Source organism: Pipra filicauda, unplaced genomic scaffold (genome assembly GCF_003945595.2).
Source record: "Pipra filicauda isolate LSUMZ 115617 unplaced genomic scaffold, ASM394559v2 scaffold146_size1912638_pilon, whole genome shotgun sequence".
NCBI lineage: Eukaryota > Metazoa > Chordata > Aves > Passeriformes > Pipridae > Pipra > Pipra filicauda.
In genome coordinates this window covers 1,796,228-1,824,147 of record NW_024103951.1, presented here as the reverse complement: position 1 = coordinate 1,824,147, position 27,920 = coordinate 1,796,228, and the positions used below count along the sequence as shown (strand labels likewise).

The 27,920-nt window shown below is 38.9% G+C and overlaps 1 protein-coding gene across 1 annotated transcript in view; it reads left to right on the top strand.

Moving 5' to 3' along the window:
- SLC25A36 (solute carrier family 25 member 36) overlaps positions 1-18,413 on the top strand; it is a 32,551-nt gene extending 14,138 nt beyond the window's left edge. Inside the window, exons 3-7 of the mRNA XM_027729349.2 lie at positions 198-275; positions 2,935-3,035; positions 10,482-10,548; positions 13,270-13,559; positions 14,279-18,413. Coding sequence (XP_027585150.1) covers positions 198-275; positions 2,935-3,035; positions 10,482-10,548; positions 13,270-13,559; positions 14,279-14,472 — 730 coding nt within the window. The 3' untranslated portion in view covers positions 14,473-18,413. The remainder of the gene's footprint in view (positions 1-197; positions 276-2,934; positions 3,036-10,481; positions 10,549-13,269; positions 13,560-14,278) is intronic.
- The last annotated feature ends 9,507 nt before the right edge of the window (positions 18,414-27,920 follow it).

The window sequence follows — 27,920 nt, the reverse complement described above, 5'->3', positions numbered from 1 at the left end:
TGGATTTCTATGGCATGTCAAACCGTAATGGAATTTTTTATTCTGATTCTAGGAAATAACTAATTTTTGTGGTCAGCACTGTATTGTCAGTTATTATGGTATTTTTTCAGAGTAAAGGTTAAAGTGATGTATTTGTTTGTCAGTGCATTCCTTAATTTTGATCTGAATGTTACAGTATTGTCTTTTTTGTTTTCTAGGATGATCTTGCAAAATGAAGGCCCTCGTTCTTTGTTCAGAGGGCTGGGTCCTAATTTAGTAGGCGTTGCTCCTTCCAGGTAAATACAAACGTGTGCATTAAATAAATTAAGGGATTCATTTGAACTGAATTTTGCATCTGCAGTTGTAAATACTTAATAGCAAATAACTCATTTGTTCCTGGGGTAACTGTGTTGTCTGAGAAATTGAGCTACTTGTACTTCAGAGCTCCAACTGTCTCAGCACTCACTATCCCTTGTGCTACTATAATGGCATTTACTGTTGTGGACTATCCCTTAGGCAGAGTTTTGTCCAATTAAAAGGAAAAATACTTAAGGAGTTGCACATGTAAACCAGAAGTTTGTACCTTGGATAACACAAAGGTAGATCTAGCTTTCAGTTAATCCATCATCATCATCAGGAAGCAATTATGTGACTGCAGCCTCAAAACACTGGGTCTTTCTTCCTAAGTTCTGAAGTACAGGCTGGTGCTCCCCTGCTTTAGGGAGCCTGTTCTGAAGCTTCAAAAGGAGCAAGGCTGAGTAGGATGACACACTTAACAGCTGGCCCAGAGCAAGTGGATCCAACAGTGGGCTGGGCTCCAAAGGGTACTGGGGCAGTGTCAGAGAGTGCAGAAGGGGAGGATGTAAATCTCATCTCATGGGCAGTGGTATTGCTGTTCTCTGTTGCTCTGCATCAGCACAAATACTCCAGCTTCAGGCTGGTGCTGGCAATCAGAGCAAGGAGCAGGTGATGCCAGAGTGAATTTCTCCTTACGTATAAGTGTTAACCAAAGTTCAGTCCAAAAATAGGAGAATATGTAAGAGAGTATAGAAACTAAGCTGTGTATAAGTAATATAACTACTTAATCCTGGATGAGGCTATAGTTGGTTTCTTGCTCATTTTTACTCTCTTATGTTTAAGAGAAGATTCCTTATGCAGAGGGAATATATTCCAGAAAGGCTTTATTATTCCCTTGACTTAGTGCTCTGCTTTCGTTTATTTACTTACTTTGCCTGAAGTGAAAACATTCCTGTCTCCTACACACTCAAGTAGAGAGTATCTTAACTTTTCTGGTTTAAGGAGCTTGGATGTTCCTGGACAACATTATTAAACTGAACTTTAGCTCTGACAGATGAGGCAATGTTCTGCAGATCCTCTGCATAACAGAAAAACATAATGCAGGAAGTGGAGTGTCTTTATTAGATTTTTTTTTTAAGGATTTAGGAATACCTGAGGTATTTTTTGATCACTAACTTAGTGTTGCTATTTGGAGAAGCTGAAGTAAATCCAGTATCTTTTTTTTGTTCTTTACACCTGCAGGATATCAGCACTTCCTGATCTTAAGAGCCTGTACTTTTGCTGGTAGACCAGTCTGTTCTATCAAATGTTCAACATTGATATCACTTTAATAGCAATTTTTATCCAGGAATAGGTTCCATTTTATAAGTTACTATCCTCAATGAAAAATATCCTCACTTGCAAAAAAAAAAATCTTATTTCTTTTCAATAAATTTTGTGTTAAATCTTCTAATTCCCTTTTCTTCCCCCAAGTGAAATGCTTAGCTTGTTTCCTCCCCCCCACCATACCAAAAATGTCAACTTGATGTAGTGTGTGAAGTCTTATTTATAAGCACATCCCTATTTCCCTCTGGCTGCCTTGGTCTTCCTCTAGTACTTCATTTCAATTAAGCACTAGCTAAGTGGATTTAACATCAGCTCTTTGTTTAAATAAGCTGTAGAGAAGCATGTTTCATAACACATCCAGTACACTTAACTGGTCAGGTTCCATTTGAGAAATGACACCCATGAAGCAAGCACTTTATCTTTTTTGTAATGAAGAAAAACATGTTTGCACAGCTAATGAGGTTAATGTTCTGTTCATGAAAAGTTGCACGTTCACTTTTTCCCTTGTAGAGGGGTGTTTAAAGAAACTGAGTAACAACCTGAAATGTTGTTTTAGATGTATTTAAAATAATCTTTTTAGCTTTAATGAGTGAAAACAAGTTTTCATATTTTCAGTTATTTCATTATTATTTCAAATTTTCATATTTTTCATAATATATTGAATTGGCATGCTGACTTTTGTCTAGCTTTGCTTTACTACCAGGTCACAGGCTTGAGTGTAATACAAGTTTACAAAATTCTTTTGGGAGTGTATTCAGAGAAAAAAAGTGTCCATTCTAAATACAGAACTAAAGAAACGTAGATACCAGCTGTTCTAGCATTTGACATATAAATATTTATAACCATAACTTAGCAATATTTACACCTTAAATGCTATAATATTAAGAATACTGTTTTGGAGTTTTTAAAAAGCTGCATGCTTGTTCATTCTCTTGAAATTATCATGCTATTGAAATGAGTTTAGGTTCATTAGTACAAAGTTTTTCTCGTATTAAAGTGTTGCAGAATACTGAAACTTGAGTTTTCAGTCCAGCGGTGTTTTACTTCCCGGTGTCACAAAAAGTACTGCCATATTTCTACTTATCTCTCCTTCCCCTCACTGGTTGGTAATTGGAGCTGTTGAAGAAAAAAAACTTAAAATGCGTTATCTTTGTATTTATTTTCTACTCCTAGAGTAGTCCCACTATGTTACAGGAGTTAATCCTTGAGTAGTTTGTTACTGAGGAAGTAAATTTTAACCCAAGATCATTTAGATTAGTGAAGTTAATGGCACTGCTTATTAAAAATATTGACACATAAAACATAACAACTTGGGGTTTGTTCTGATTTTAGAGCCATATATTTTGCTGCTTACTCAAACTGCAAGGAAAAGCTGAACAGTATTTTCAATCCAGATTCTACCCAGGTACACATGATTTCAGCTGGTGTGGCAGGTAAGGATCTGTAACTTTTTAGCTTCGTTCTACAGTCGTATCTGCAAATGAGAAGTGACATATGTGGAAAAAAAAACCCAACAAAACAAACCAGAACATGTTTAGTAATTGAATAATGTTTTCTTTTAGTGGTTACCTGCCTTGGCCTCTCATTAAACAAGCTATCTGGAGAATATATGCATGAAACTGCACTGAGTGATAAATAACAGTGTGTGTGAATAGTCTTTTCTAGAAAACCTGCATGCCTGCTTTTTCAATTGTTAATTTGTGAAATGAAAAAAGAAAACTTTGAAAACAGTCACTTGTTGTTCTATAAGATATAAACATTGTTTACTCTGACTTCAGGTTTAATTCTTCTTAATCTGCTTTTTTTTGACCACCACTTTCTGTTACAGCTTTGTGTATCTGACTTATTTTTGTCCTTCTGAAATATGCCTGCAGGTATTTGTGTAAGTTATATGTAACACTCCTTCCTCCTTTGTTCATATACCACTCTATATGAAGTTTGCTCTACCACTGAAGAGACATAGAAGAGCAGATTTTTCATAGTTTTCATATATTTTCATCTCCAAAGATAAATTTCTATTTTATATCTGCAGTGTAACTTTGGTATGTTTGAGCAGCTACCAATATTTGTTGCTTGATTTGTGTGTTCTGTGCTTTGGGATCATTAAGGGGAGTTAAAGGCAACTGAGTTGAGTTATGGGCATGGACTTGTGCTTTGAAAATCAAAACTTGGGCTGGCAACACTTTACCTGTTGTTGCCTGCGTTTTTGCTGCACAGAACCTATTTTTCAAAAGTTATTTTGGTTTTTTTTTTATGTGTAGGCCATAGGCACTTCATAGATGAATTCTGACAGTTTTGTTGTTGAAGTTTCTAGTTCCTGTCAAACTTACAACCAGTCTCTAGAATGTGAGTACTGACGATCTGGGATGGACTGACGAAGGTCATGTCACAATAATGAATAGGATTAGTTTTGCATTTAATGCTGATGGTCCGATACAAAGAAATTCTATAAAGCATATAAAATATGTGACATTAGCTTTATATTTAAATGACACTGTCCATCTCTAGCACATGAAATGTGATAGAGGCTTTTAATCTTTAAGATGTGAAGAGATCTGTTATGTTTTGCCCAAATAAGACAAGGATGATGAAAGGATTTTTGTTTTATCATCTAAAAGCGCGTGTTTTGTTTTTAGGTGAAAAACACAGGGAATGAATTGGAAAGGCATTTAATGTACAGTTCATCCTAATCAACTAATTGTGCCAAGAAAAATTGAACTGTCTTCAGCTCCTTGTCAAGAGGATAATACATGTCTTTAGATTTGGGGGGCAGGGGGAAGTGTGGGTGATATAAACAAGTCTGTCCTCAGTTGAAGACAACTTGTATAACTCATGCAGTGCTGCAGACAAAGGAAGGTTCAGAGTGTTCCTCATCTTTGGAAGTTACTGCCCTCATTCTGTAGTGAAAAGAACACTTCTGGAGATGTGCTGTAGTGCCTTTTCATGAGTGTTTGCAGACTTGGGCTGTAGTTTGTCATGGAGTTCTGTATCTGTTAAGTAACTTGCTTCCTTTCCAGAAGGTCGATGTTATGCATTTTGTACATAAAGCTGCAGGAAACTTGGGTAAATGTCTTTAAGCCTTAATTGCTCTTCACCTTTTTTACTCTTTTATACAAGTTTTAATATTGAATTTAATTTACTTAAGAGTTCTCACACTTCCCAAGTTCTGCAGTTGTATTTCTAAACTATATAGTCAACAAAACAGGAATGCTCAGTGCAGGCTCACACTATAGGTCTTGGCACTGTACACTACAGAAATTCTCTGGAAGACCTTTAAAAAAAGGTTCTTTGACACAACTTCTCAATACTCTGTTGGTGCTATTCTGATATATGAAAAGGACTCTGTAGTTGAAATTTAACAGTGCTGTCTTGGGAACGTGCTAACCTTGTTTTTGTAATTCTAATATATTTCAGAAAATGCACTTATACCAGCTATTAACAGTTTTACCTGCAAGGTTTGTATTGCTGTATGATGCAAATCAGCTTAAAGAAATGGCAAATAACAGGGACAAGATTGAATGTGAGCTCTTAATTGGTTGACAGGTTAACACAGAAGATCATTGCAATATTTGCTTTGAACCTAAGACTTCAAAATTGGCAAGGTGAATAAAGACTTCTAATAATTAGCAAAAAATAATCAGTATTGGTTTTTTTTTCTTTTTCAGCTGCCATTGGTTTCAGTAAGAAATTGAGTAAATCAATCTTAAATGAGGGTTGTTGTTTTGGTTTGATGGTTTTTGGGGGATTATTTTTGGATATGACCTTTCTGTTTCATAAAGGCTTTTCTCATGCCAAATGAGCATGAAGGAGGATTTGCACTTACAGAGCTTTTCTTGTAGGTTGCAAAATATGGTAATGATGCAGAAATACAATTTAAAAAAAACAACTGTAACTTACTGTTTTATGAAAGTACTGCAAATAGTGAACTTTAGTCAACTTTAAATTCTGTTTACTTGTATCATGCTAATAAGTATCTCAGGCTAGATTGATGTCCTTGTTAAATAAGGATTTTCTTATGCACATGGTGTTTTGGGGACAGAAAAGCTGAGGTGTGGTATTTTAAGCATTTTTGTTTGGTTTTAGGCCTGATTCTTCCTTCTCAAGATAAAAATGGTATATTTATGCTTTTAAGATTTTTCTGCTAAGTTTGTTTGATCCGAAGGAGAATGAATTATCTACATATTAGTAACTGATGCCTTATGCAATTAGAAATGTTTCCTTGCTATGTGCCAGCTTCCAGCATATAGTTCACATCACTCTCATACCTAAAATATCTGTGTAGTGACATGAAGTCTCAACAATCATTTTTGCCAACTCCTCAGCATATCATGTGGTTCTCTTTTTGCAAACTAGGGCAGTGAATGTATCTGAGCTTACTACAGGAATGAGTGTTTGCTTGTGTGAAGGTAGTTGATCTCTGTACACTTCCAAGTTGAGCTAAATTCTCAGATTGACTATAAACTCTGCCGCCTTGTTGTACGTGGCCTCTTTTGCCACAGAGAAGAAAAACTGTGGAGAACTGAATGAGATACTTGATTCCTGTATGGCTTTCTTATTTGCTTTTTTAAATGAATCATAGCCTCAATCAGACAACATGGTTGCAAATCTGCTGCAAAACTCCTTTGCCTTGTATTGCTGTTGCTGTTCTTTCTAGAACTTCACTGACAAACCAACCCAAATGCAGATTTTTTTTTTTATTTATTAAAAATAATTGGGACCACTTTATTATTTACAGAGATACAATACTTTTGTAAGTTTTTAGTACTATGTACACAGTTAATTCATACCAAATAAAATGCATATTTAGTTCATTGGTTTTAGAAAGTTTGATTTCATAAGGCATCTATCTTGTTTTTTCAGTCCTAAGACTAGGCTAGATTTTGTGAATAATATTTTCAAGGGAGTGGGGAAGGAGGAGGGTCCACTTGTAAGTTTGCTATATAGGTAAGTATTCGGAGATGTAAAATTGAACTGCTGCAAATGAGCAGAAATTTCAGTACTCAGTGCATTTTAAACAACTACTTTAATATCTGTGGCCTGTTTTGATTATTTTTCTTTCTTTTTTTCCTAAACTTTTACCTGCAAAAACAGTTAGATCTCACAATAACTAATTCACAAATCCTTCCGATGGGATTCGATTTGTACACTTGTGTCTGATGAGGTCACTGCTTGTTGTTATGATACAGAAAAGCCTGTGTCTATTTTAGGCATTTACTGTACATTTCTCCCGTGAAAAGAGTGAGATCGTGTCATCTCATGCTCCCCACCCGCAGGTCACTTCCTGCAGAAATATGGACTAACTAAAACCTCGTGAGTACTGAACTGAGCGTCTCTTGCAGCCTCTAGTGTAAGAACCACACAGTGGGTTTGTAATATCTATTGAATAAACAAAATGGGGAATTCATTTGCATTATCTTGAACTCAGATGATGTGCATTGTGCAAAGACATCACTTTTTCTTAACTCTGTTAAGAGTGATTTTTTTTTTTTTTTTTTTTTTTGTCCCCCCCCCGGCAGATCAGGGAAAGGTAGAAAATACCTTTCACTGGTAGCTGCTACTGTACTTAGCTCTGGCTAATTGGAAGCCCCTAATGGGTTAAACAAGGCATTTTGGTTTTGGGGTTTTTTTTCTTCAGTGTCCCAGAGCTGCCTTTTAAATGCTGCAGCTGATATTCTATGTTGTCATATTATTTCAAAGATCTCTTTTCTTTTTTAATATGTATATAATCTCCTTTCTGTCTCTTTCTGTTTACTCTTTTGGTTTGTTTTCATTTGACTTCTTTGGATTTTTAATTTAGCATTCCATGTTCACATGTGTCTTATCAATTACATTGGCTTATAGAGAAAAAAGCAAAACCCCTATCCTTGGAAATATAATGCATAATAGGAATACCTGGGATCTTACCTGTCAGTAGCTGTAATAGCTGAAAAAGTAGATGGAGAATTTTTTGTCTGAAAGTGGGATAAAATTTCATAGAAGAAAAGTACAGGAATCTGTAGTATTGCCAAATTTATCTATTCTTGTATTGAATCTGGAATCTTTCTTGAGGGTACAACACATTGATAAGCATTGTAAAGCATTATAAATTTCATTGAAACTTCTGAAAAGAAAAAGGAAACAATTGGTGGAGCTCCGTGGTAGCTGTTAAAGTCTCCAACCTTTATTTTTTAACAAATATTGTGCTAGAGACTTTATTTAAAAATGAAAGGTTAAAGATCCCAAATGGTGTGTTTTCCATGTTTTGGAGGGTTTTCCTTGGTGTCAGCATCACTCAACTCTTAATTCATTTTTTTTCCACTGACTATATTTACTACATTACCTGTAAGAATTGACCTGTAGTCATTTCATCCTGAAACCTGAATTACCGAGGGACCTTTTATTTGAAAGCTTTGGTTTGAGCTGTCAGTTTAGGCTTTTGACAGCCCTAAGGGAAAAAAATTGGCCATGTTGCTTAGTGTCTGATCCTACTTTTGGGGGTGCTGCACTTAGACAATGCCCAAGGAGTGCAGTTTGGGACAGAGTAGGGGCTGCATCCTGTGCCAACCACCCTTCATTGGAAATTTCCAGTGTACTCTTCCCAACCTGCTTAGAAGTGTCAGGCTGCTGCTGTGGGTGACTGCAGTCACTGCTGTCACCCAGACACTGCCACTGATCTCACTATGCATTTCCTGTCCCAGATTTAGGATCTGCAGAGACCCTTTTTTTGGGTTGAATAGGAAGGAGGAAGGGCTGAGCAGATAAGGCTGTAATGTACAGTCTAGCAGTAACAAAATTCCAAAGCATGCAACATGAATAGAAATGCAAAAGATTTTATTTTGTTCACTTGAAATCAAGAACTAGGAGAGACTTAAGAACTAATTTTGGTTTTGAGAGAAGTCTTTCCTGGAAAATATGTTGTAAGGCAAGTTGGTAATTTTTCCTCACCCCGTTTCAAAGCCTTTATTGCAGTCCTGGGCATTCCTAGTACCATTTACTCCACTCTAGATATGGAAAGATTCTGATTTGAAGTCAAAGAAAATTAAAACTTTATAAGTGATAGTGTAAAGAAATAAAAACCATGTTGGAATCAGTGGAGTTTCTAAGACATTGAATGACCAGTCAGACGGACTCTGGCTAGTTGGGCTACAGAACTGATTTTGCAGATGTGATGTGTTCTAAAAACATCCTGTGCCTTGTTATGGCAAAGTAGTTCCTCAGTGCTTTGAGTTTTTACATAATTATTTACGTACCTAAAGTAGAGATATAAAACACTTGTCTCCTTAGAATTTCACTCCATCATATGAAGGGTATATATGTACCAAGACATAGACAAAAAGAGTAGTGTATTTTAAAAAAAAAAGGCAATTCCAAACCCTTATTATCTACCACAGAAAGTTACTTGATTAAGTAGTTTGAGTCAGTTTAAAAATCTAATCAGAAGATTAAACAGAAGCCTCCAATGTGTTTTTGTGCTCTTGGTGTAGATAACCAGCTGAATCTTAGCTGCCAAACCTGTCTTTAGACAGCTGTCTTTAGAACTGTAGCTGAAAATCCTGATGGGATATTTAAGATTTGGGGGTGGCAACAGAACAAACCTTAGAACAGTTAAGATCCCCTGGCATTTCTGAGTATTGCAGACCTTTGTGTGCAATGTCAAGTAGATTGTGATTGCCCAGGAGTAACATGTATGCAAACAGTTCTGCTAAATACATTTCTGTAAGCTGCTAATGATCTCCCTAAACAAGCTTATCAATAGCCTGTTCCTTGGATAAGGATGGTGCACCTGATGTGCACTGAGTCAGGTAACTCTGTTGCTTTCCCACAACCCCAGTCCATCCCCCTGCAGGAGGGCAGCATGTCTCTGTAGTGATATACCAGCCATGTGTGTCACTTAAAAAGCAAGTGTCTAAATTTATCATCTCTTGCTTGGCCATGTTCCAGCTTTTCCCTTTTCCTATTCTCTCCTGCAGACATGACACCTCATTAATGGTGCATGTGTGGTATTACGACTCAATGGTTTGTTTTATTTTACTTTTTTCAGAGCTACCTTTCACTCTGCTCTCTATCTCTCTCCACAGTTGTGCAGAAGTAAGAGTGATTCTTACTTCTTTTTTTTTCTTTATTTTGTTTCTGTTTCTCTTTTTCTTCCTTTTTCTTTTTCTTTAGTGGACTGAAAATCAAAGCTTTAACCCTTGGCCCTTATGCAAGCCTGAGTAGTTGCTGTCTGAATAGTTAGAATTCATAGTGTTAACTTTAACAATTTAAACACTCATATGCTTGTAAAAGTATTCCTAGGCCAGCCAACAATCTCTGCTTTGAATACTAAATACCACTCAAATTTAACTGCTCTTTATAGTTCAGTATTAGAAGGTCTCTTAATTTACAGTAATATATGCCTTTTGACTGCACCAAAAGTAGTATTTATTCAGTCTGCATGCTTTCAAACTCGGATTGTATTTCAGGTAACAAAGTAAATTGACACAATGTTTTCTACCATCTCAAATTGCTATAGCTGTCTCTGCAATGCATTCTTATTGACATTTTTGCCAAATTGGCTATGATATTAGTCTAGCTGGCATTGCTGTTCTGTGATGTCAAAACAGAGTTGGTATTAGATAGGAAGAGAAATGTACTTAATTTGGCTTATTATATATGGGACATTTCTTGCTAAGATTTAAACATACTCAATATTAATGTAAAATTTAAAAATAACCTAAGTGTTTATTGGCTGTATGGATTCATAAAATGTCAGTAAAGGGCTACAACGGGTACTTCTGCAAAGTCAGTATAGTCCGAGTTTTTGCATCCACTGTACCTTACTGTGTGTGTTTTAAACTTTAATGCAGTTGTTGTTCTTGTGGTATTATCACATCTGATGTTGTTCTTCTTACATTTTTTAGGTTTTACTGCGATCACAACAACTAATCCCATTTGGTTGGTAAAGACACGATTACAGCTTGATGCCAGGTATGGTGACAATGGGAAATATCACTGCTGGGATGAAGTTACACCGAAGTGTTGGGATGTTCTCCATCCCAAAATAGAATTAATTTTTAAACATTCAACATTTCAGATTTGGAAAGTTGATGCTGATCTACCTACAAGTTATACTCTCATATTTACTATTTTAATCTCCATTCTGAAGTATGCTTGAAGCGCTATAGTAGACTGGCCAGAAAACTTGGAATTAATTACAAGGTTAACAGTCTCATTAAAATAAGTAGATTTTCTTGCTATGTACAACCTGATGTCATCTTGTGCCTCTGCTTGTTTTTTACTGAATAGTCAGTTAAAATTCTTAAACTACAGGGCTTTAAAGAAATTAGGGAAATTATGGATTTCTTGTGCACAGTATTTCTCTGCATTATATCAAGCACATTGTTCATGTTGAGACCTGAAGAAGGATCTTCTTTGTATAATACTGCAGTTACCTGGGCTAGTCAAGCATGTACTGCATTCTCAGCTCTTCTAATTCGGTTGTTAATAGAGGCATAAAAACACTTGGTCTGTGGGATTATCCTGGCCTGATCTTGTTTCTATTGAAGTTCTCAAAAATGATCCCAGTAAGAGCTGGAGAAGGCTTATGTTCTGTTCTCAAAGTGACATTGCTCTGGCCTTCAAGACAATGTCGTGCGTCTTGGGCATCAGAAGAGCAAACACTTGCAGCAGTCTGTCAGTGCACCAGTCCAGGTGTACAGGCATATGTGGGGACTGGGAGTGTCCCTGAAGCTGCAGCTCCAGCTGCTCTTCTCACCAGCTCCTTCCCAGTTTTCTGCAGTGCCCTCTACCCAGCTTACTCAGTCTCCAACTTGTAGCTCTATGTGCTCAGTCTTTCTCTTAAACCTCGTAATGTTCATTGCATTTAACATTGCAGGTTCAAACCATCAAGGCTTAAATTGTGCCATCCAGTGATGCCTCTTACTGCTTATATAATAGTTGCTGCCAGGGTCTGTCTTGTTCTGACAGTGTCCATGAGTTATCATAACTTCTTACAAGGTTATTTGCTGTTTTATTCTGTGACTGTCTCACTCGGACCCCTACTGGCACAATCCATATATTCCAAGTGCCTGCACTCACAGCTGTAGGGAAGCACATCTTGTGCAGTGTTGTAATGGTTTTGTGTATCTGTGTACGGTGTGTGTGGCAGGTTGAACCTGGCTGGATGCCAGACACCCACCAAAGCTGCTCTGTCACTCTGCAAGTGGACAGGGGAGAGAAAATATAACCAAAGGCTCATTAGTTGAGATAAGGACTGGGAGAGATCACTCACTGAATACTGTCACAGGCAAAACAGACTTGACTTGGGGGATATTAATTGAATTTATTATGAACAAAATGAGAGCAGCAGGATCATGAGAAGTAAAATAAATCTTAAAAACACCTTCACCCCACTGCTCCCTCCTTCCTGAGCTCTATGTCTTCCCCCTCAGCAGCACAGAGGGATGGGGAACGGGGATTGTGGTCAGTTCATCGCACATTGTTCTTGCTGCTGCTCAGGGAGAAGTCTCCCCATGCTCCAGTTTGGGGTCCCTCCCACAGGAGACAGTCCTCCAGGAACTTCTCCAACATGAGTCTGTCCCACAGGCAACAGTTCTCCATGAACTGCTATAGCAACCTGCACTGTTCTTCAGAGTGCAGTCCTTCAGGCACAACCTGCTCCAGCGTGGGTCCTCCACAGGGTCACAAGTCCTGTTAGGACCCTGTTCCAGCATGGGTTTCCCACCTCCTCCCCATCCTTCTTCACTGACCTTGGTGTCTGGATAGTTGTTCCTCTCACATATTCTCACTCTGCTCTTCTCTGGCCACAATTACATCTGCACAGTAACTTTTTTCCTTCTTGAATGTGTTATCCCAGGGGCATTACTATCATTCCTGATTTGCTGGCCTTGGCCTTGGCAGTGATGGGTCCATCCTGGAGCCAGCTGGCCTTGGCTCTGCTGGACATCGGGGAAGTTTCTGGCAGCTTCCCACAGAAGCAACCCCAGTATCCCCCCTGCTGCCAAAACCTGGCAACATAAACCCAGTACACATGCTAAGTATTTCAATATGCACAATTCAATTCAATAAGCAAGCTCAAAATGGGAATAAAATTTTATTTGCCAAATACTGCTTGATACAGTCATGTCTAATGAGCATTTTCCATCAGCAGTGGCTTAGTTGAGTCAAATAACAGCTACCAGTGTTACATTGGTTGATGTGCTAGTTGTTTGCTGAGAGCTGTAATGCTGTGGGGCCTGCTGTTCAAACTCTTACCCACTGTAATTACTATGCTATGGAGCGCTTTATTTCAGGCAACACTTAGGGGAAATCCATTATGCAAAAGAAAATGGTGATTTTTCTCATGAGTCACTGACACTGACAGCCCATTTGGGAGTCTGTTTTCAAGCAGTTTAATCCTTTATTGCAGAGATGGGGGGGCTTAGAGCTGTTGAACCCGTCTACCTACTTTTTTCTTTAGTCAGCATATGACGTTTGGCTTGGATTCCATGTAATGCTTTACCTGTGTTTAGTGCTAAAGGTCTTTGAGACTTTCAAGTTCTGTGTGTTCTTAGCGGTATCTGACTTGGAGCTTCTCAACATCAGTGTTGGATATTTCCTAAGTCTCCTCATCACTCAAAGAAAAACTGTTTAACTGTTGTCCAGTCCCAAGTTGCACCAGTTGATATATGACTTGTTTTCTCCTTTTAGGAATCGTGGAGAAAAGCGAATGAGTGCTCTTGAGTGTGTCCGAAAAGTTTATCGATCAGATGGTGTTAAAGGCTTTTACAGAGGAATGTCAGCGTCCTATGCAGGCATATCTGAGACTGTTATTCATTTTGTTATTTATGAGAGTATTAAGAAAAAACTGCTGGAGTATAAGACTGCTTCTCCCATGGACAGTGAGGATGAGTCAGCAAAAGAAGCATCGGACTTTGTGGGAATGATGATGGCTGCTGCCACTTCCAAAACTTGTGCAACATCAATAGCATATCCCCATGGTAAGTGGGGCATGTAGAGTTGAGAACCTGAGTCAGATCCACCAGAGGGAGTCTTTTCAGTGATATTTGTAGCCAGCTTTGGTTCATTTGCTCAAGAAATATTTCTTTGTCTAAAGCTTTTCACATCAGATTTGGCAGGTCAACATGAGTGTGGTATTCAGAAATGGAAGCGCTTTAAAGTGGGCGTCTAGCATTACCTTCTCTTAGGAAATCTTTATTTTGCCAAAGGTTTACCAGGGTATGGCCCGAAGTACTTAAGGAGATCCTCTTTCAATTGGAATCTACCTACTCAGCAATTTTCCGTAATTTTCCTGCAAGTTCTTGTCTCCCTTCTAGAAAAACAGGCTGTCTAATTTGTGTTTCAGTTGCACTTGATTCTCCTGCAAAATAATTGTGTATCCATGAGGTTTGTTAATGGACTGAATACTAAACCAGTGTCAACTTCTGAGCTAAAATGTAAGCCCAAACAACAGTCCTTTTCTGGGCTGTAACTAAGCAAAACAATTAGCCTTGTTCAGTCAGGTATCTAATGCTGCTGAAAATGTAACTTGTTTTCTTCTCTACACATACTTGGTTTGCTACTCCTTTTTTTTTTTAAAGAGGGGTTCTGAGATTGAGAACTTGAGGAGGGGGATTTTCATGTAACAAATCACTGATTGGTTTCTGGGAAAAATAATGCAAAGTGGTGAATGTAACCACATGTGGTTTTCTTTGTACAGAGGTTGTACGAACAAGACTAAGAGAAGAGGGAACAAAATACAGATCTTTCTTCCAGACACTGTCTTTGCTTGTGCGAGAGGAAGGGTACGGATCCCTGTACCGAGGCTTAACCACGCACCTGATCAGACAGATCCCAAACACAGCTATCATGATGTCAACCTATGAAGTTGTAGTCTACTTGCTTGATGGATAGCAGTGTGACAAGGCTTCCTGGAAGAAGGTGGAAGATGGGAAGACTGGAGTGGACCACTGAATGTCAATGCTAATGTGGTGGGCAAAAGGAACGCTATATCAAGAACAAGCAGCTGTAGACAAAACAGAAGGTTGATTGTGGGCAACTATGAATAATTTTGCTGCCTTATTGTGTGGTCTCTTGGCAGTGTGACAAATAGGAACTGCCGCTTAGGGAATGCCTTCATACATTTCTTAATTCAAAATTATTACTTCCTTTTCATCTGTTAAGCTAGACAAAGCCATGGAGTCATCTTCAGAGACCTGATGGGTGAGGGAGGGAAGATAAGATATGTTCTTGGGCAGCCTTATTCACTTTTCTTAGTGATTGTTCTGTTTTACTTCACAGTAACCTGTTGGAAGAATGGACAAGACAGTACTTTTTGTAGATTTCTATACCTGAAGGTTCATAAAGAGACTGAGGTAGTAGTCAGTGTGTAAAGTTTTCCATGTTGCTACCTCAAGACAAAATATGGTGCAGGGACCCAGAACAGAGTTATTTCTTCACTACAAAAGGTGATACTTTTTGTAGTTTTTAGTTTGCTTATGGTTGGGTTTCCCCCCCTTAAATTTTTAGCAGTGTTGTAGGTTAACAAGAGAGGATCTGATTACTGAACTCTTCAGGTTATCAGTCTGTTAATACTGGATGTATGTGGATTTCTGGTTTTGCTGTATCATCCTTTTTCTTTTCTGGAACTGTTGTTAAGTAGAGAGACCTATGAAACATTGTCCTATATCATCAGTTTTCCTTGCCAGCCTGTTCAGGTCACTCACACAGCTAAGGAAGAAGTTGGTGAAAGCTACTTTATAGCCTTTTTAAGGATTTGTAATGTGATCAGAAATCTTAACTAGTCCAGCCTCCTGTTTGTGAAGACAGGATTGACACAGATAGTTTCATGCTGCCTAAGCACAAGCTGTATTACCCTTAAATGTCTGGATTACCTATACGTTTATGGAAGTACTGAGAGAGAGCACATATCACTGTGGCTAAGGTGACCAGAAAGCAGAAACCAGTTGAAGCTGTGATAGATCTTTTCAGTGCAGACAGGCTCTGTGCAGAAGGATGGAGAAAACTGCGGTTGAGATTTTCTTGAAAGCATTCCCCTTGATAATTGCTGTATCACGTCTGTCAGCTTGAACCTGTGTCCTGAACTGCAGCTGACAGTGTAACCTTGTCCTCTACATTGTCTGAATATTCAGACATTGTTTTTACTCCATAAACCAATAGCAAAACAATGCCTTGCATTCAGCAGCGAGGCTTAGCTGGTTTTTTTGTCATAATTTACGGAGTTTTCCAAAATCATACAACTGGAGTGTTAAAAAGTTGAACGTTACAGGAACTTTTACAGCTTTCTAGATGTCTCTGCAGTCTGCATCCATTATCCTTAGGAGGAAGATGATCATTATAAATTGGGGGCAATAGCTTTCTACTCATAAATGCTGCTACACTGGCATGGACAGAACTGTGCTATCAACTCTTCCAGTGTGGTACTTCAGTACACTTGAACTGTGCGTTGTGTGCAATGGCTTTATTTTATGAATGACTTCTTATGCACTTTGTGGCCTTCTTAGGGCTTATGAATTTTCTTCCTCTTACTGATTATCTGTAGCCAAACTGTGTTTGAAATATGCAGTTGGGTTTTAAGCAAAGCATGTGGTTTGATTTCTGTGTAAGCTGTGCAAGAGTTCATGCTGTAGATCCATAGCATCTCTGCAGTGGTTCTGTAGGCTCTATGTAAAAGCTCAAAGCTTGCAGAACAATCAGTCTGGGTTTTTCTCATTTTCTTTCCTTAATTTTGACCCTTGTCATGTTCTCCATACAGTGTCAAAGTCCTTGAGTATTTAATGTAATTTTCTATATTAATTTCTCATCCTCTAAAAGCCATCCATAGTGTGTACAGTGACCTTGCAATGCAAAATTGACTTCCCTTCTTGGAAAATGTTATCTTTTTAAAGACATAGCATGGTCTGAGATGTGACCATGGTGACTTGACTGTCCCAAAGAAGTGAAAGGAGTGCTTAAATGTGTTCTAAAGTGGGCTTTTTCTAGTGATCTCTCCAGGAAAAGTCTGGAGTATTCATGACTGACCTAAGCCTTGCTGTTATGCCATTGTTCAGGAATAGTGACTTACTGTAACTTTTGTTGTGGGGAAAGTGGGTCACTCTCCAGGCTATCCAGATAGTTCAGTCTCAGCTAAAACTTAGATTCAGCTTTGGAGTTCATGAACGTGATAATCACTTGGATTTGCCAGAGGCTTCATGAGAGTTACTCTCCTGTTTGGATACATTGTCCCTTGGTTCCATGTTTGTCTCCCATGAATTCCCTGGGTACTGTGTGTGTGCCTTCTCTGGGGGAGAGCAGAGCCCCTTGGGTTGATATGGACACGTTAACAAGGACAACTGAATATGGGAGGCAGCAGCTTAAAGTAGACAATCAGTTTATTATTCCACTTCTTTAATAGATGTTCCAGCTTTGTTTTAAATTTCAGGGGTGATCTTTTTGATTTGCTTTACATAACCAAACATAACCCCAAAATTTCTTGGGATTTTTTGCTATTTTTTAAACTATCAGTACCTGCAAAGTTACCTCTGAAATATTTCCCAAAGATCTGTAAATTATTTATATAGTTTTCCTCATATTTATTATAAAAAGTCAAAGGGAATAAAAAGATGCTACATTCAATAATATCTTTACAGAGCTGAAAGGAGTGCATTTAAACCGGTCATCTTGATTGGTATTTGAGTGTCGTGTATTTGTGTCACGCTTGTCTGTGTTGGAGGCAAAGGTCTGGGATGTCTGAACCTCGGTAGTTAATTGGCTTCCCGCAGTTTCCCTCGCCTGGGTCAGACGGAGCTGTTGGACCCGCTGGTTGGGAGCGGGAGGCTGCAGTTCCCCGGCGCGGCCCGCAGGTGGCAGCGGAGCACGCCCGCTCCGCTGAGCCGGGAACACGGCGAGGAAAAGCCGTGGAAAATTGACTCCCGTGAGCGCAGACACATTCCCGAGCCCCTCCTGTCCGTTCGGCTCCTGCAGTGCTGTGTGGAAACAGCTGAGCTGGGGTGTCTTGCGGGGGGGCTGAGCCCAGCCTTTCACCTGATGGATAGATTTTTGGTTTTTGTCTGAATTTCTGGTCTGCTCCTCTGTGTGGTTTGAAGTAGGTTTACAGTAGGGAGCTGTGGAGTTCTTGGTTGTTCTGATTGTAACTGAAACATCACCTGTCCGCTTGTATATTAACACTGAACCGATCTAGTTCTCTGTTTACATAATGCACTCCGTATATTCCCTTACTGATTGAGATGTTAATGACATCTGATTGTTTGTTAACGACAGTTTGTTATTCTGTCTTTCTTATGACCTCTGTAACATTCCTCAGACTGTAGCATTGTAAAAGGATGCTTCCAGAGACAAAACATTGGAGAGCCTTTATAAGTGTTGCTTCCTGTTTAAACTGTTCAAATTTGGAAACAAGCAGAATGCTGAAGCTTGCCTAGGTAAATGTACTTTTTTCAACTTTCTGTTTGTTAAGACTGAGTTATGTTTTTTCAGTTCTTCTATTTAAGAGTCTGCCTACCCTGCATATGTGAACATAACTATGCCCTCAGAATCATAGCTAAACACTCACAGATGACAGTTTGAGAATACTTCAATGCTCATGTGAGGTTTGCTATTATTCTTGCATACATGTAGTTGGCTGTAAACTATGTGCATTTACTCTGTATTTATATAGTTTAACTTTTTTGTTTGGATTGCTTTAAACTTCAAAGCAAATTAAAATGATGTGCTTCTCTTCAAATGTTGCCTTCTGTGCTAAACTGTACACTGTTTTTAACCTTTGAATTTTTCTATTATTGATACATACCAGTGCCTGGAGAGTTGTAATTAAAAATGAGCAATTCATTAGGAGATCCTAGTGAGTCATTTTATCTTGTGCCATTTTATAGTAGCTGGAAAGAGTTGTATCTGTATTGTACCTATAATATGGTCTTCTGGGAGGGATTCGTGGATGACTTAAACTAGTAGCATGTGTCTGTGCAGTTGATTTGAATACTGCTACCTCTGCAGAACTAAGTGGTTCTACCTGTCAACTGAGATTCAATAACTAGTACAAACCACTGCTGACAAAAATAAGACCGAAGGGCAGTAATTCCTTAAAATCTTCAGAGTTAACTGCAAGTGCAGTTATAACTAAGTCCTTGAATCATTGTTAGATACTGATTTTTCTTACAGTATGTTGTGTTTGATCTGAAGTCTGTCCACAGAACTTCCTCACGAATCATTCTGCAGACGTATACATGGGTTTTGTTTGGTGATTGTGTGCTCTTTTTCTTCCCCCTCAGTGTGTGTTCTGGAACTAAACCATTGCAGCCTTTAATATGGGGCCTGGCTTGATGTCTGATTTGATTCTTTTAGCTATTCAGAACTACTTCAAAACTTGCATTAAATCAGCACATCTGTGATAATTTTTTTTTTCAGAGAGTGTTAATGTGAATTGACCGACCTTGCTCTTTGTAGCTCCCAGGTCAGCCAGGCTTAGGGGTGATCAGTCCTCTGGAACCAGTACAGGCAACCAATATGTGTATCCCTGGCACATCTGAAATTGTGCCTCTGACTGGCATAACTGGAATTGTCTGTTATTGATCTTTCACTTCTACCCTCCTAGAGACACATTGGCAGGGCTGAGCTCAGGTGAAGTCTTTGAGGATGTATTTTGTCCATCTGCTTTACTACACCTTCTGCTGGAGGGGTCCTGTTAAGCTTGCCCTGGTCAACAAGCATGTGTATAAAATGAAGGTGCATTTAAAGTGCTAATTGATTATGGCTTGGCATTAATGCAGCACTGTAGTCTGACATAGATGCAACCTCAAAGCATGTAAGGCTTAACAATGACCTCTTTCACAAAAGAAAACTCTTGAATTTGATAATGCACTTACACTAAAATAAAATGTACTTCTGAAGACAAACCCTCCTCTCCTCTTGTGTGTGCTGTTGCCAGCCACTGTGCTTTGTGCTGACTCAGAACATCCTAATCTTCCTGCACAGCTTCTGTGAAAGGCAGGAAATGCCAGGACAGGAATCTAGTTCTCATGAGCAAATTGATGCAAACAAAATGGTGCCTTGAACTGTGGGAGATGTATTGGAGCAGAGGAGCTTCTGGTTTTGTAGATGGAATGTTTCAAGGGATGTTCTTAAGACTGGGCTCGCTAATGCAGAGATACTTGTCACTGATGGAATTGTGTGAAGAGAACTAGAAGCATTCAAAGACAAGCTCCACATGGTGAAAGTGACTGCTAATACTGGGTAGACCTCTACAAAGGGAATGTTTCTTCCTTTATCTGTGGCTGTTTGGAAGCTGGTAGCTTTTCCTAATCCTGCTTCTGCAGCAGACACTTGGGATGGACTGAGGATGTACACGTTGAAATTCTCTGGAATGTAAACAAAATGCAAAACCGTCTGTTCTGAGACTTGGGCATCCATTCAGACTTTTGAAAACAGGTATACAATGTGCAAGTGTGGCAGCAAATATCTTAAGGACCAGCAAAGTAAGATTAAATAACAGTGCAAAATGCGTGTTCAGTCAGTTACAAAATACTAATGAGGATTTTTGCTCGAGGCCAGGAGTGTCACTTTCTCAGTTGGACAGAAGACTCCATATATAGTTTTCAACAATGATCACTGTTGCCTATTTAAAAAAACAAATACAATTCCAGCATGCTAAATGGAAGCATAAACAGCATTTTTTTTGTATGTGTAAATGTCAGGCCGACTTAACTTGGGGTACATTCACAGCTCTGCTTTCTCACACATATAAAAGAGAGAAGGTTATAAAAAGTGATCATAGAAAGAAGTGTATGTATCCTGCCAGAGCATGGTGTTTTACAGAAGAAAAAACTTAGAAGGGTAAGTACTATGGGTGAAAGCACTAAGTTGCAAGACCTGCTGCTACAAAATGAACTATTTGCTGGCTGTTAGCTTGGATATAAGAAAGCTTTTAATGATCAGTACCAAACAGTCTTATATAGTAGTAAGAGCAGGAAGGAAGAAAGCACTTCAGAGTGCCTGAGCAGCACATGAAAGGGATGCCATGATCTGGTGACCTGTGATAGCTCATACCTAAATGGTCTCTTCTGTGTCTTTAGTAGGGATTAGGCTCTCTGTCTGTGGGGGAATTCATCACGCTGTGTTTGGGGGCTGCATGGGGCTTGTTCCAGGAGAATTCATGGAAAAGATGAACTAAGGCTTGTCCTACCTACTTCCCCCTGCCCCAGCCTTTCACCCTCAGAAGCAACCACTCAAAGAACTTTTCTTTCTGACATCTCCCTTCATATATATGTATCTTTAATCAGTTTGTCACTTTAACTGAACAATGTAATTTATTATGTTGCTGATCTGAATTTTTCCTGGTCTTATGCCACACATTGCTTTTCTGCAAGCGTTTTATTTTTGTCCCTGTCTGAAGAATGACACTGTTGTATGCAAAGGTGTTAGGAAACAATATATGGTTTTTATAAGGATATATCCTTCTGGGCTGGTTCAGCCTACTGCATTCCTGTTGCATACAGTTGTTCTCTTCTTTACCAGGGAAAGAATTTTGTAGATTTAAAATCATTAGAAGGGGTGAGAAGGTAATGTGATTGGTTTTGTTTAGTATTGTTTTCATAGTAGCAAGTTAGATGTATAACAATATTTTTAAATGGAGAAAGTGGCCCCTTTCTCTGTAATTCTCACCTAAGGGAATAAAGCTCTCAAAGTACAGCTTTGCAAGACTTTTATCCCAGTTTAGCTGTGCTAGATTCTTTCATTGAGAAGGTAATAATATAAGTACTTTTCAGGGCCACATCAGACTTTGTGCTGTCTATAGCTCTTTAACATCTCCAGAAGAATGTCCAGTAGAAACACTTCCCTGGAGTGGAGGGAGTTATGTTATCTTGTGTTGCCACTGTAAATGTTTCTGGCCTTCACAGTGACTGAAGGACTTGCAAGTTGATTTGGGGAGCTCCAGCTGGATTCATGCTGGATATGTTTAAAGACTTGAGAATATGCTTTCAATTACTTGAAACAAGAATGATCTATTACCATTTACACATTTTCCTGAGAGACTAGCTGAAGGGAGAATACTGAAAAATGACAACCATTCAGCTATGCTTGTGGGGTGGTCTGATATTATTCCCTAATTCATTCAGGCAACAGACAAAGATTTAAAGTGCTTTCTTTGTAATACTAAAAAAAAACCCAAACCCACCAATATAAAGAATATTGACCTTTCCCCATTAGAGAGAAGAATATCTGCCTTAGTCCTTAACTGTTATAAACCTAGGGGACTCTTGCCAAAACTTTATAACTTGGATGTAAATGGAATATTGCCTCTCAAGCAACAGCAGCTCAGAGCTGTTAAAACCACACACACTGAAATGCCTTGACCACACAGGGGTGAACCAGTTTGAGCTAACATTTCCCCAGAGCTCAGGTCAGCCACAACTATACTTTGTTCCCATCACCTTCTTTCCCAGGGTAAAGAATTGTTTCCTTATGGCAGTGCAGTGCCGCTCGTGTGGTCCTCACATAAGATGGGATATTTCTGTGGGACAGCATTCTGGTAATGCTTGGGATCTGAGCTTTTTACTTGGGCTGTCACTTATCTCACCCTTCTCCCCCTCCACAAAAAGGTGTTCAGAATTAATTTGGGAGGGATGGGAGTTTTAGAGGTGGCAGACATGGAAAGATGCTGAAAGATAAGTAAAAGTATGAGAGACCTGGCTTACTGGAAAAGACAAAAGGCATTACCACCCCCTCCTTCCCAAATAGCTTGAGAAAGATAAATCTTCATGAAACTTTGAGCTTTATTTTTCCCTAGCTGTGGAAAGACCTCTCATTATTCAAATGGAGAGTTGACAACATGTAGTGGCGTATCTGTTAAGTTTCCTCTTCCTGAACAGGAAATAACATTGGGATTCTGCACTGTAAATCCCTTCCCAAAGAAGGACTGGGGCAAAGAGACAGTGAGTCCCTGTTTCTTCCAGATGCTATGGTTTTGAGCTGCTTCTTTGACTCCCTGGGATGAATAAGGTTCTGAACTGAATCTGTATTCAGAGTTACATACTACACATACCTTACCTGATTATATCCAGTCTGTCTAGTTTGCATGTTCTGGAAAACAAGTAAAGGAATTTTCCTATACCTGGTTTCTCCTCAACCTCGTGTCCAAATGCAGCTTTAAAGGGAGATGGGGTAAAGCTGCAGCAATTCCTAGGTGCTCTTCATGCACTCAGTGTCACCCCTCCTTGCTCAAGCCAGTCATGAAAGTAAGATGGAGAAGGGATGAGTTTAAACTGTTAACAAGGAACAAAAACTGCTTAAGTCTCCTCCTGATTTGACTTTGCATCTATTTATGAGATGTTTATTTCCTTATGAGTGTTTATACAGTTTTTCTTTTGAGTTGTAGATTTCTGATGTTAGAAGTGGTAATGGATGGAGAAAGCAGGCTTAGCTCACTAGGTACATCTGTTTTCTACAAGAAAACTGAAGACAGCATTGAAAAAAAAATCTAACAGTAACATCTACAAACATCCTGAACTGACAGACTAAACAGCATTCTTGGGACTGAACAAGAAGCCTGGTAGTCTCTGCTAAAGGCAGGGTAAGAGCAGAATGTCAGCAGAATCACCCAGAAAAATAATAGATGGGCTATATAGAAGAAAACGAGAGAATTGTTTAGGTTGGAAGGGACCTTAAATTCATCTAGTTCTAACCCCCCTGCCATGGGCAGGGGCACCTTCCACTAAAATGAGTAGTTTTCGTACTTAACCCAGCTAATTCGTTCTCTTAGCTGAAAATAAGGCAAAGACAAAGGAAAAAAAAATTGAGGTATTAGTCATCAGAGCTTTGCATAAGGAAAAATGAATTCTCACCCCACAGTAGGGAATAATCTCGCAGTAGTGTTCTCAAAATGGCTTATTGTGCCTAAGTAGGTTTGGAGATGCTGTGTTTCTACAGAAAGGACTGATGAGGTGACCACAATGTGCGATGATTTAAAACCTCACTGTGTCAGCTGTAGTCTCTTACGGAATTGTGTTGAGGGAATTTGGATTACGGTGAATATTATCCTAACACTGGAGGGTGTTAATCATGAACAACCTGGTCTAGTGGGAGGTGTCCCTGTCCATGGCAAGGAGGTGGGAACTGGATGATCTTTAAGGTCTCTTCCAACCCAAACAATTCTGTGTGTTCAATGCCCAGGACCTCTTTGTGTAGGCCACAGATGTGCACCTTTGGAATGTCGGTTGCCTTCTAAGCAGGCCCCATTTAATGCAGACTATGTTAGGTTACTACTAATAGATGCAAATTAATTTTCTGTAAACTAAGTCAGGAAAGTGGTGTGGTCAAACTAATTCCTGATTTAGCTTCCTCTTGGTTTAGTTTTTGAAGATTTAGGAGTGCTAGTGGGAAGAGAAGCATTTCCCCTGTAATATTTGATTTTATTTAACAGAGCTGTAATTTAGCCTGTTAATTTGAAGTGTTACCAAGTGGCTCCTGGTGAAAAAGCAGTGTAACTCTAGGAGACCTAGAGGGACCAGTGAAAAGGTGCCTATTTTTGTAAAAGGTCATTCTGAACTTTTGACTCTGAAACTGAGGGCTCGTTCTTGACCTTGGGATTTCTGGTCCCTGGATTGATGGTGATCGAGAATATTGAAAACAGAGCTGTAGAAAACTACTAATTTTCACTTAATATGAAAACTGATAGTTTTGCAAGTATGTGAAAACTTGATCCAGTGTACAGCTTGCTCTTTCTGCTAGCCAACACTCCTCCTCAGGGTGTAAATGACTGTACTACTCCCTCTGGGCAAAATGGTGAATTTGTCCAGGTGCAAATATGTCTTTTCATGATGAAACTTTACCCGCTTCTATCAAAAGCAGCTTTTTTATGCAGTAACATGGTTTCCCCACTGTTTTTCTAGTCATAAGAATTTCAGTGCAGGATCAGGGATGTGGTGTTATGGGAATTGCATACCAGCTAAAGTAATTCCAGTCATTGTTCTCTAAGCAGCATTTCCACCCCTCTGTGGACCCCCACTTAAACCTTTCCAGGTTAGTGGGAAGTCAGATGGAATTAATGAAGGTAAAATTACATGAATGCCTAAAAGATTAATTTATGCTGATTATTTCCTTGTTTACAGGCAATCAAATGTCTCATAATGTGAACAGAAGGTCTGTAACATGATGAAAAGCCAAATACTGCCTAAGAAAGCACTTTGAAGGTTGAAGACAATAGTAATATCTTACAGTCAAAATTATATGCAGCAAGGTAGAGTCACCAACAGTAAACCTGGAATGTGTCAGAACACTTACAGAATAGAAGTACCACATAAATTCACAATCATAAATAACATCTTCAGTTCCATAGGGCAGGAAAAGAAGTATATTTGAGCTTTGTCATATTTTTCCCGCAGTATATGAAATATTATGAGAATTATTTCTTATTTAGGGTGACTAAGTGTAAAGAGATGTACATATAAATTACTAAATTGAAGTTCTTAGGGTTGTATTGTAGCAGTTAGTTGAGCTTATTATGATTGAGGGTTCGTTCTGTGTTTGTAGTTTCTGATTACTAATTAGATTGACATAATCAGAAAATCTTGACCCACACTACTTAAGAAGTATTTGGCACTTTACAGGAAGTTTTAGAATTAACAAATCAAACTATCTACTGTACTTCCTACTGAATCAGTGTGCAGAGCTATCTGTCTGATGTGTCCCTGCCCTCCAGAGATAATGGCATAAGACACTAGAAAGAGATGAAGTTGTTTAATATAGCTAGTCAATATACAAGCAGGATTCAGACTGGGAATTCTAACAAAAAGCAACAAAGCCAAGATCCAGGTCTTCGATAGCTTAGATAGAGCTTGAATATATCAGTGTATAAAGATGTTAGTGCCTTTTTTTTTTTTCTACATGACTGATAAATATTTGGAAGTGGCTATATGAGTTGAAAGAGAAAGTCTCCAGTAAGAACATTGATACAAGTGAAGAAGAGAAGAATTTGCAATTTTTTTGTCACACACTTAGTGAAGTTTCGTTGTTGATATTTTGTATACAGATTGATATTAAGGAGAATTTTTTATAAACTTGGTAAATTCCAGTAAGTCAGTGAAGTTGCTTATGAGGTGAAACTGTCTTACATCTTCTTGTACTGTCTGTGGCACATATAGATCATGATATACAGCTCCCAAGGATTTATAAAACTGGCAGAAATGGAACCTTAATGTGTAGATGTAGTATTACTACCAAGAAAGAGTGTGATTTGCAGGTCTTTTATAGTTTAAAAGTGGACTGGGAATGGTGACAGCGGAGTACCTTGGAAAAGCTTAAAAAAAGAACATTGGAAAGGTAAGCAATTTGTTCAGCTCAGAAATATCCTTGCCCATCACTCCAGAAGGGGCTTGCCACTCACCTGGTATAAACCTGTGTTATTGCTGTTCTGTGACTTTTGTGGAAAGGCTGAGTAGCAACCATGGCACCTACAGGCACATAAGAAATTAGTCCCCACATGCTTAGCAATGCAGGACTGAACAGGGTTTCTTGTGTGATTAAATCCAGGTCCTCGTTGTGGGAACTTGTGGCCTATACCGTTCATAAATCTACCAGGCTTCATCTTCAAACTAATTAGGTTACTTGTTCTGCTGGGAGGTTGCCTCAAAACCTGGCTTTCTTATGTTGAAACTGCTCTAATTTACTGTCCCAGTAAGAGTCCATATAAATTGATATAACTGGTGACTTTAAGTGCTGACAGCCCTCTAAAGAGTCACTTGTGTTGTAGGCACTTTGTATTGGAGACAAGCAGTTTCCTTGATTTCCCTTTTTCTGCTGGCTTCCTTTTGCTTTTGAGTAGCATGGGGAAATATCTTACATATGGAAAAGGGACTGGGTTGCCTTGTTCTTGGATTTGCGTAGTAGCAACGCTGTCTTTTTTAATTTTTATTTTAAAATAGTTCATCGTATTTGTGCAAACAATCTGAATAATCAGTCAGCTCTTGCATCCTGTAGTTAACAAATAACACAGCTGGCTCAGCTTTTGTGCATCACAGCAATTAGCTCAGACTGACTCTCTTGGATTGTTTTTGCTGTATCTTCAGTCTAAATTGTTGGTTTGCAGCAGTGACACATTTTGTACAAGTTTTTCTGTTGCTGTATAGACACTACATTTCCTCTTAGTTATATGCAAAATTATAACACCATTGAAACACAACCATGTAATATTTTTGCTTGCATCCTTCCGTAGGCCTGATTCTCCTACCCTAACTTGCCTAAGCAAACCTTCCTCATTTAATGCCATCATGCCAAGTCTACCCCTGCACAGTATCACCTTGGCTTTTTCAGTAGGACTGTATAAACCTATCTTGAAAAAACACCCCAGTGGTTTTTAACTCTCCCTCCTCATTGCTGCACACGTACAGCTGCTCCTGTAACACTGGGAAAACTCTTCTTCCCATGTTATTGCATTGTGTCTGTCTGACCTTCAAGGCTACCAAGTACTTCAGGGGCTGGGTTATTTAAAAGTCACAAGAGAGGCAGCACTTCCATTCCTGGCTGTGCAGCTGTGCCACAGACACCAGCCTGCCTGGTAAATCACTTTGCCATCTCTGTAGAAATGAGCAGTGTACTGACAGGCAATGAGTATAAATAACAACGTGTGTGCAACATAAGGTGGATTCAATTGATCTGTTGGATAACAAAATAATTCAGTGGCAGCTGGTCTTTATTACAAATTTCATCACTGTTACTGAAAAAGCTAGTTTTTATCCTCTTTTTTTTTCTTTCTGAGGAAGTTTTCCCTTTCTCATTTTTTCCTGCTGGGAACTATATAATTCATAAAACAGGTGACTGCACTGTATTGATTGAGGCTAATGCCAACAGAAAGAGTCTTAAGGGGGGAAGAAAACTTTTCCTGTAGAGGGTTAAATTACTGATTCTTATTTTAAAAAAAAAAACTAGATGCACAATCTGTCTTTATTTGCCCTACTCTCAATGCTGGAGAGAAATAGATTTACAGGTATTTTAGTGAACCACAAAAATCTGTCTCTTACTTCTCCCTTTGACAGGAATAGATTTCTGCCAGTTTCAGAAAGGCCTTCTGTGGACATTACACTTCTGTTTCTAAACTTAGACTGGTTTCCTGGACCCACCTAGATGAGTTTGTTTCCAAAAGGGGTTATACACCTTGGGCTCAAAGAGCCTTTAAATTAGAGCTGCCTATTTCTAACTTAATTTATGCCAGCTTCTTCTGTCCTCAGGTTATTATCTTGTGCCCTCACATAAGGTACTTTCACCCAGCCATATATTCTAACACTGATAAGAGAAAGCCAGTGTGGAGGCACTGCAGTTGCCTGTTCTTGAGCACTTTTTAACATTTTATTAGA